The following is a 10,016-nucleotide window of genomic DNA, read 5'->3' as shown; positions in this document are numbered from 1 at the left end:
AATTTCATTTGGGAGAAGTCGCGAGCGTAGTAAGTAGTGACAGGAAAAATTGAAGCGGCTAAGGTAACCACTCTTGGCCAGAACAGTTGGACAGTTACAACCATAGATTGTATGCACTAACTGGCGCCAGTTGGAATTCACACTGTTCCAGTTGAATGCTAGTCCAGTAATTGCGCTACTGACCAACTGTACTGGCTGAGAAAGTTTACCCTCATTTCAATTGGGCAGAAAACCTATTTATTTAATAAGACATGTAAATTTACAAAGATTACCATGCAGATATAACACAAATATGATAAAGATCTGATAAACAAAGCTTTAAAAATATATATAAATATGAATAATACATTTTGACATTTTTCATGCAAAGCCATGCAAACAATATTTAGTAGACCATTTAAACTGACCGCCAATTCCGGAATCTCCATGTTAGGCAACATTAAAACATTAATTTATAATTTAACACTTTCTAGACTAAAGAATTAACCAAATTTTATTGATCAAGACACAGATTGATGATATTGATGATGATGATGACGATGATGATGATGATGATGACGACGACGATGATAATGATGATGATGATGATGATAATGATGGAGCTATTTTAATCAATTTTACTTTTTGTCAATATTTTCTGTGGAGTAACATGAATGGAAAGATACGAAATGAGTATATTAAAGGAAGTTTGAGAGCCCCAGTGGTAGAGAAGGTAAGGAGTAAAAGGTTAGCATGGGGGCATGTTATGAGGAGGGATGAATCGCATGTTACAAGGAGAACGTTAGTTATGAGTGTGTACATCAGTAGAGGTAGACCTAAAAAGAGATGGCATGTGTGAAAGGTGACATGATGAGAAAGGGAATGATGACGGAGTATTCCCAACCGTCACCGCGCTTTGTCCCCGCGTGAGAATAAAATCTTTTATCCATCCCAACTCTTAGTCCCACTATCACCAATAAAGTGACAGATGGAACCGTTATGAGATAAGTTCCAACCCTCCCCTAATCGCAAAAGGTGGAACGGTTGAATCTTTTTATTGTCATATGTCCTCACGTGGGGACAGAGCGGGGTGACGGTTGGGAATAATCCGTGATGACTGAGATAAGATGATAGAGTTATTTGGAGTACAAAAACCGGGTGCGACAACACTACGGGAGAAGGATATGATAGGGGAAATGATGATGATGGTGATGAAAATAAAAATAACATACCCATATCGCCTGTTCCTTCGTGCGTGCGGCGGCGCGTCTTCATTCCTTATATCATAGCCGTATATAGCAACTAACTCGTCACGGGATTTTGGCATCTAACACATTAGAAATGCTATATTAGAATAATTGATTATCGCTTATCAAAACAAAATTGAAACGAAATGCGACTAAAGATGAAACTGAAATTCGTTTCGTCTCACTCGCACACATTTGGTCACAATGTGTAGCAACCGAGACCACAACCGTCTCTTTCTTACATTAAGTTGTAAGAGTTCGAATAGGCGCTTATAGAAAAGATCGTTTACTTTCAATTAAATTGATTTTTTTTTTACTTTTTTATTTGCTTTTGGTTATTGTTATGAATATCATTTTTTTTAATTAGAAAAACATAAAAAGGATTATCTGTTAGTTATCCTGCTAGCAAATAAATAAATTGTTCATACCTGTTCATTTTCATTATATTTATCGTGTGACCATTTATTAACGGACTCCGATTTCCGTGGAGGTCGCCTGCGCTCCGCCGGCGCCTCGGAGCCTTCCTTCTTCTCTGAAGCGACATCCGATGTCGTGTTAGCCGATTCTTCGCCACTGCGAAAATTAAAAAAAAAACATGTACAGTCTTACAAGGAATATTAAAACAGTCACCATATTGCGGAAAAATGTGGAACTAATTCACAATCTATACTATTGAAAATGCAATCTTACTAATATTATAACTGCGAAAATATGGATGGATGAAAGTTTGTTAGAGTTTGTAGCCTAAACGGCTGAACGGATCTGGATGAAACTTGACACAAATATAGTATAGAAGAACACATAGGCTACTGACTTTAATTTTTTTAATTCCACGCTGACAGAGTCGCGGGCGAACGGTAGTTATACAATAAAACGTAAACACACACATTGTTATGTATGATGTCAGCAATCACTTTATATTTAGGAATAATTCTTTTTTAATAAAAATACCCTACACTTACAACATACAATTTCACGCTATTTATTTTAGAGCGAGAATAAATTGGAAAAAATCGTCACACTGGAAAGGGACAAAAACAAGCAAATAGAAACAAGGAAGCAAGATTGCTATAGTACCGATACCAGGCGTCAAAATTTTAATTAAACTTTGAGTTTAAATATCTATACATATAATAAAATTGGAGTGTCTGTCTGTAATTTCAAAAGAAACATCCCAGATTTGGGGAAGATGATATATTTGCGTTGTTAATAACGAAAGACAATTTTTTTTTTTTTTTGTTTGTTCACAAGTCGCATTTGTTCCGGGTAATCTCCGAAACGGCTGAGCCGATTTCGATTGAACTTTTACTGAAGGGCAGCTGACACAGACTGCCATATTATAGGCTACTTTTTTTATTTACGCGCTGTCAATATGACGTAACGGGTGGTCCAAATTTATTCTAACGAAGTTTTCGGACGACTTATAATTTAAAATGCTGCTGAATAAATACTTGTGAACAAATATATTACATAAACAGACATAAAAAGCATTTTCCGTCTATCATTTACTATTGACCCCAATGTACGGAATTTATAACACTTGTATGGATTCTGATTAATAGAGAGAATTCTTTATTTAGCGAACTACCTGTTCCCATACGACTTCATCCACATAAAATTATAAAAAAAAATCATTTTATTTTTCACATTTGTCAAATTATCAATTGCAAATGTCAAAATGACATGACATGATGTCAAACCATGGCAACTTTGCTTCCTTGATGTTGGCAACAACTTATGGTCTCTTTCCCACATTAGGGTTTTTATCCAAAATATTTACCCCTAAGTTTAATGGCGTGAAAATATATAGCCTATAGCGCGACGTAAGTGTAGGGATTTTTATTAAATAAATAAGTTATTCGAAAATATGCTGTGATTGCTGACATCTTAGGCAACAAAGAAGTGTGTGTTTCCGCTTTATTATATTAGTATAGATATGTTGTTTTAATACACGAATTATAAAAGTAGACAAGCTATCTCCTGCAAATTTCGTTAGCGCAGAACATTGCCGTGTCCATCCTTTTAACAACTACCTTCCAAAGACCCGTCCAAATCGGTCCACCTGTTCAGATAGCGATCCGGTCGCCATTTTGACAGCGCGGATTAAAAAAAATCGCCTATAATATGCCTGTCCATATCCGTTATCTTCCAGTAAAAGTCTTGTTAAAATCAGTCCCGCCGTTTCGGAGATTACCCGGAACACGAAATTTAAGAATTCATATTTTGACATTTGGAAATGAAAATTTTACACAATGTAATAAGATACAGTCTTTATTACATGCAGATTTTAGGAGCAGCTAGTTATTTAACAGGATAGAAAACAAACAGTTATCAAGTAAAAACGTGTATCAAACTTTCTACCGGCATACATGTTACGTAAATATGGACTTAACGGCTCAATGCACAGTTAGGTCAATGCACCAGCTTACAGCTGACCAATCAACTATAATGCCAATAAACAGTTCAAATAATTACAAACCAGTATTTTAAAAAAAAAACAAAAGTAAATAGCCTGTGTTACAGACTAAATTTCATTAAGATCTCTTCAGTAGTTTAGGCTACAAACTTTAACAAGTCAATCAAAGTATTAAATTACTAATATAAATGCGAAAGTTTAGATTGATAGATGTTCGTTAGAGTTTGTGGCCAAAACTGCTGAACGGATCTCAATAAAATTTGGCATAGATGTAGAAGATAGTCTGGAAGAACACATAAGTTGCTTTCTATTGTTTTAAATTCCACGCGGACGGAGTCGCGGACGAAAGCTAGTATAGAAATAATTTATTAAAAAGGGTAACAAAGATTGAACCATTACAATTGCATTACACACTAACTTAAAACTAATTACAATTTGTACTTTTAACACTAAGCCATAATCAAGAAATACATTTGTCATTTTTGGTTACACTAGCTTTCGCCCGCAACCTCGTCTGCGTGGAATAAAAAAACAAAAGTGAGTTGCCTATGTGTTCTTCAAGACTATCCTCTACATCTATGCCAAATTAAAATTAAATTTGTTCAGCCATTCAGGATACAAACTCTAACAAACATCCATCCGTCGATCTAAACTTTCGCATTTACATTAGTAAGTATGATTTATCTGGTCGTGACAGTTGGTTTAATTTTTATCAACTATACCTGGCAGCGGTACGATCGTCATGCTCGTAGAATGTCCCTCTCTTCGGTATGTACTGAGGATTACTTCTGTCCTCATCATCATCAACTCTTCTCTCGGTTTCCTGAAATCAAACAATAAGATCAAGCAAAAACACAAACTATACCAATGTACATAAATATTGGGGTTCAATCAATTGTTAATACCAACAAACAGTTCGAATTGTAACAAGCTATTGTTCCTTCCGTCTGTGTGGAATAAAAACTGCTTTGTTAGTATTACATGTTCTTCCAGACTATGTTCAACATTTGTGACAACTATAAACTACTATGAACCCTTCTTTAAATGTAGTAACAAACATCCATCCATCTATACGAATATAGTAAAGCGTAAACACACATTTCTTTGTTGCCTAAGATGTCAACAATCACAGCATATTTTCGAATAACTGTTTTTAATAAAAAGGCCTACACTTATGTCACGCTTTAGACTACATATTTTCACGCTGTTAAACTTAGGGGTAAATATTTTAGATTAAAACCCTAATGTGGGAAACAGACCATAAGTTGTTGGCAACATCAAGGAATCAAGGTTGCAATGGTTTGACATCATGTCATGTTATTTTGACATTTGCAATTGTTAATTTGACAAATCTGCACAATAACATTTTTTTTTAAATTCCCTCCGGAATAAGTTGCATGGGAACAGCTAATCATTTGTAAAAAGGAAGATTAAAAAATTAGTAAATATATTTCAAATACTTAAAAAGCATGTTACATTTTTCTAACCCAGTTTGGAGCCACAGTATAATAAAAGCAGATTATCCATTTGACGGTCAAACTTTCACTAGAGATTTCTCTTTATTAAACTAATTTTAATAGCTAGTGCCAAAAAAACACATTTATTCTAAAACTTCCGCCTTGTTTATATTTTACAGATTATTTAACTAGTATAAATTTATTCTACCACTTAGTTATCTTTTCTAAATTAAGTCAAAAAATTAAGCATTATTATTAAAATAGTTTTGCAAATAAATAGCTATTATGTACATTACACAAGTAATCATATCCCAGTAAGGCTTAAACCTACTTTAAATTGAAGTCTTACTTTTAAGGGTGCTCCTAGTGCTCTCGGAAACATATAAATATTACAATAAATTATACTATAATATTAAAAAGTGAAAGTTTAGATGGATGGATAGATGTATCTTAAAGTTTGTAGCTTAAAATGCTGAACAGATTTCTATGAAATTTGGTAAAGATGTAGAGGACATTCTGGAAGAACACATATGGTACATACTTTTGTTTTTTTTTAATTTCACGCAGATAAAGTCATGGGCGAAAGCAAGGAATATTATAAATGCGAAAGGTTGTTTGGATGGATATTTATTACTATCTCCAAAACAGATTTTGAATATGTTATAGAAACATTAAGCAGCAACTTTTTGAAAATTGTATGGGCAAAGTTGTGGGTAAAAAACTAGTGTTACTAGTATTACAAATGTGACTACAATATATCTACATATGTATATAATATGTGTTATAATTAACAAAGCAACAGCTTAGTCATTGAAACAAAGTAAACAAATTGTTACTTGCATAAAACTTATCTCAAATTCATACTTTGTGGGAATAAAAATCAACAACATTCCAATGTCAAATGAGATCACACAGATAACACAAAATTCCTCAATACAAAATTATATTTAATCTAAATTTTCTCACATTAAAATTTGACTTCCAAACACTAAAACATTAAAACTTATTTTAATCTCTCTTAAACCGACTTCAAAAAGAAGGTTTTCAATTATGAGTTTTTTTACTGTCCTGCCAGTTCTGTTTTGACTGAATCAATAACATACCAAAAGCATAAAAAAATTGACCTGGTAAATAAATACAAAATGTACTATGCAAACAATATTCTTTGACTTATTTATTTTTTTCACATCATGACATAGTAACTTTTGCCCTTGGCTTTGTTTGCATGAAATAAAAAAAAATTAATTAGTAGCTTGTTTTCTGAGACATGTTCTACATCTTAACCAAAATGTCATTTAGATTCTTTAAACCATTCTGGAGATTGTAGTAACAAACATACATCCATCGAAACTTTCGTATTTATATTAGTAAGAATAATTTTATCCTATTAGAATATCCTGTTACAACATCCTGACAGATATCTTTGTAGTGATATTGTTAAGCAGAAACCTTGACCTCTAAGTCGACGGTTGGAAAGTTACTAACGAAATAAACAATTACCTGACTCTCTGGATCTCGTTCTGAGTTCTCCGATTCACTCGCGGCTGAATCGTAATCCGATTCGTTCACCACCCCGTCCTGCAAAGGTTCAGCGACTTTTAGAAGTTGCATTATACAAACAACACTGACGAAGTAATTAAACACGATAACAAATTAAACTCTAAACACAGCTACGACAGCTAGGTGAGTGGAGCCAAACCGTGACCTCAATAAAACGAAAAGAAATGTACATTCCGGCACGCGACCGCGTAGGAGAAAGTGCTGTCGCAATTCTTTTACCGCCAACATGAAAGTCCATTCTCCTGGCTGGTCGCTGCTCTAAGCATTAAACGCACATTTACCGAGTTGCTTCGATCATTATCCTGAGATGCGTCCGAAAATTCGCCCGAATCGTCCTGTTCCCGTCTTCTAACTACGGACGTCATACTGGCGTCCTCGCGGGTTACTTGTATCACTTCCAGATTGGCAATTTTAATTCACAGTTTATTACAGCAAATGTTTGCCGACGATTAATGCAATTATTTTCAGTAGATATCCCCTCTTGGTCAACAGAATACGCAAGAACGTCAAATAAACAAGAAATCAAGCGGCCATAAATGTTACGTTCCTTTCCACGTTAGCATGATTTGTAACTATTCTCCTGTGTTAAAATATTTTAATTTCATAAACATTAAAGTTAAAAAGCTTAATATCTAAAGAGTACAGCTAAAATAGCAAAGGTTACTTATTTTTCTGTAGAAGTAAGTATATGTTTTATTCGGTTATAGGTGTAAAATACACTTAGGAAACAGATATGTTCTGCTTCTTAAAATATTAGGCAACCAATGTTTTTAGTACATTTTTCCTTTTTTCTCATAGCTGCAAAATAAGTTGAAAATAAAAGTCTTTTAAAGCACATACTGAGTTACAAATTCATAAAAATTTACATGTTTAGGATCTTCTGGAGAAACAGGAACACGTCATCAGTTAGTTGTCAGTTGTCATTATCAATTGTCAAAATCAAAAACTAAACTTTTTGTTTGTGTATTTTCTTACCTTGTTATCTTCATTTTAGTGAGTTTATAATTTACGCTAATGTTAAATTGTAAAACAATATCATAATTTATTTAGTAATACATTACGATCCTAGATTACATGTATTTGATAGCGAAATAAGAACGAAACAATGGCTGATTTGGAAAGGTAAATATTTTTGCATTAATTGTTTAGTGTTATAATATTAATTACTTGATAATTACCACTGATTTCAGCGAAAATAAGACATTGGACGATGCGAAAAATGTACAAATTCTAGCACAAGGCTTGACGGAGCTGTACGAACCTCCATTAGCAACCATACATAGCCATCTAAAAGAATTAACGTAAGCACATTTAAGGATAATTTTTACGTAGGAAAAGACTTAATTAAATAAATAAAATCTTCATAGTTGCCAGAACTATGAAATTTCGTAAGTTATGAGAATTGTAGATAACTTTTTACCTTATTCTTGAAGGAACCTGTATTGTTACTTATTTTTATGTTGACAGAGAAAAACAAGAGGCTGTTAGCGAAATACTGTCAGCTGAGAGACGTAAACTGAATGACTTACAAAGTGATGCTATGTTGGATGCTTTGGTAAGATTCTGTTACTGTTTTTAATATTTTCAGTGTGTTATAAAAAGTATTTTCCCATATTTAAATCTGGCAGTATGTGGAAGCCAGTTGTTGGCGTTGTTTCCCTTGATGTTACTTCTGTAATTTTGTCATCTTCCTCCTAAAAATTGTTAAAAATAACTCTGTTAAGTTAAAATCCTAAGTAAGTTTAAAAATGAGTAGCCTAAGTGTTCTTCTAGACACACATCTATGCCAAATCATCCGTTTAGCCAGATTCTAGCTAACATCCATCCATCTTAACTTTCGCATTTATAATATATTTTTTTTTATATAACAAGGTGACAAGTGACCACCCTGAAACCGCCAAAATAGCGAAGCGACTGCTGCCCATAGACATCCGCAATTGCAGATGCGTTGCCTACCCTTATACGACGGAGGAGATGCACATAAAGAGGATATTTCCCATTCCTATGCATCTCCTCCACCGTCAAATCCACTTCCTCCTCCCAACCTCTCCTTATAAGAAAAGGGTGGTAAAGAGAAAGGGACTTAAATTAGGCCTACAATAATAGTTAGTATGATGTATTTTTCAGTTGGCTGATATTGCTACAATCAAAGAGAGATTAACTACAATTTCCAATTCTATGGTTGGTTTACACAAAAGAGTGCAATCTTTACAGGTATGTTTTATTAGCTTATAAAAAAGATTTAGAAATATCAGAATGAAGTTACGGTGAACAAGTACTTGCTCGGTTTATTAACTTGTACAATTTTTAATTATCACATCCATTGTTGGTATTTTGTGCAGAAGTAATATACTCTAGTAAATTTTCCAGACTATGCTTCTACTATGTCAAATTTCACGAAGATCTGTTTAGCAGTTTAGGAGGTACCTTTTAACAAACATGCAAACTTTTGCATTTATAATATTCTGCATAATTGATGTATTATTTAGGATACTTTAAAGCAAAGATATATTATGAAATAGGTATGGGAAAAGACTTAATTATAAATCACTTTAAAAATATCTTTTCCAGACCAGAGCAGCCAACATAGAGAAGGTGGCGTTGAATAAAGCAAATAACAAAAATTAAATTATATTAAATACTTATAGATGTACTTTATATTTGTTGTAAAAAATAATGTTTTTAAGAAATAAGTGTTAATTTACTTTATTACTAATTTATGGATAATTGTTAATAAATAAAAGAGAGTTTTTTTATTTATATTTGTCTCCTTTCTAATGAAATCTTTTAATATTTTGATGGAAAGTGAATTAACTCAGATGGGACTAGCCTGTTTGAGAGTACTTATTTACTAATCTATTTGCAATAGTAAATGCAAAAACCAATAGCCTGGTTTGGGGTACAGACTACCGAACATGCGGTCGATGGTTCAAATCCTGCCATTCGGCTATTGTGAACCATATCCTAGCACAAGCCTAGAGCTAAGTTGGAATAGTTAAAAGACATATTTAGTAAATTAACAAAAATCTACTATTTTATTAAAAAAAAAGTACTTAACATAGTCACACTTATACAAAAACGGTCTTTCCATCAGCTTTCTGTATATCCCCACTGATGGGCTTGGGCCTACCATAAGTTGATGTTTAGGTCATAGTCAACCATGCTTTATTTGACTTCATATATCTTTAAGTTTCTTCAAAAATGTGCAGATATATCTTTCTTCACCATAGAATGTCAGGTAAATGTACATATGTTTTTAAAAAAAGAGAATCGAACCCAGGATTTGTAGTCATGTGCTTAACCTCTCAGTCAACGAAACTCCAAACTAAATATTTCATAATGAATGAAAAGGAAGAA

The 10,016-nt window shown here is 33.3% G+C and overlaps 2 protein-coding genes across 2 annotated transcripts in view; one reads left to right on the top strand and one right to left on the bottom strand.

The window, feature by feature from the left end:
* LOC106108198 (protein CASC3-like) overlaps nucleotides 1-7,211 on the bottom strand; it is a 17,670-nt gene extending 10,459 nt beyond the window's left edge. The window contains exons 1-5 of the mRNA XM_013289296.1: nucleotides 6,935-7,211; nucleotides 6,600-6,677; nucleotides 4,365-4,465; nucleotides 1,655-1,799; nucleotides 1,212-1,306 (exon numbers count right to left, since the gene is read on the bottom strand). Coding sequence (XP_013144750.1) covers nucleotides 1,212-1,306; nucleotides 1,655-1,799; nucleotides 4,365-4,465; nucleotides 6,600-6,677; nucleotides 6,935-7,024 — 509 coding nt within the window. The 5' untranslated portion in view covers nucleotides 7,025-7,211. The remainder of the gene's footprint in view (nucleotides 1-1,211; nucleotides 1,307-1,654; nucleotides 1,800-4,364; nucleotides 4,466-6,599; nucleotides 6,678-6,934) is intronic.
* Nucleotides 7,212-7,586: 375 nt separating this feature from the next.
* On the top strand, nucleotides 7,587-9,346 carry LOC106108254 (biogenesis of lysosome-related organelles complex 1 subunit 6-like). Its single transcript, XM_013289357.1, has 5 exons — nucleotides 7,587-7,781; nucleotides 7,850-7,960; nucleotides 8,127-8,214; nucleotides 8,787-8,873; nucleotides 9,231-9,346. The coding sequence occupies exons 1-5, from the start codon at nucleotides 7,765-7,767 to the stop codon at nucleotides 9,285-9,287; spliced, it is 360 nt and encodes a 119-aa protein (XP_013144811.1). The 5' UTR covers nucleotides 7,587-7,764; the 3' UTR covers nucleotides 9,288-9,346.
* The last annotated feature ends 670 nt before the right edge of the window (nucleotides 9,347-10,016 follow it).

This window comes from Papilio polytes, unplaced genomic scaffold (genome assembly GCF_000836215.1).
Source record: "Papilio polytes unplaced genomic scaffold, Ppol_1.0 DF821733.1, whole genome shotgun sequence".
Lineage (NCBI taxonomy): Eukaryota > Metazoa > Arthropoda > Insecta > Lepidoptera > Papilionidae > Papilio > Papilio polytes.
The sequence above is the reverse complement of the archived record's forward strand: the minus strand, read 5'-3'. Positions and strand labels throughout refer to the sequence as shown.

Excerpts from the sequence above, each read along its gene's own strand:
- LOC106108254 (XM_013289357.1), top strand. Across the intron at positions 7,961-8,126 it reads AGCCATCTAAAAGAATTAAC|AGAAAAACAAGAGGCTGTTA; the intron begins GTAAGCACATTT and ends TTATGTTGACAG. Across the intron at positions 8,874-9,230 it reads AAAGAGTGCAATCTTTACAG|ACCAGAGCAGCCAACATAGA; the intron begins GTATGTTTTATT and ends TATCTTTTCCAG.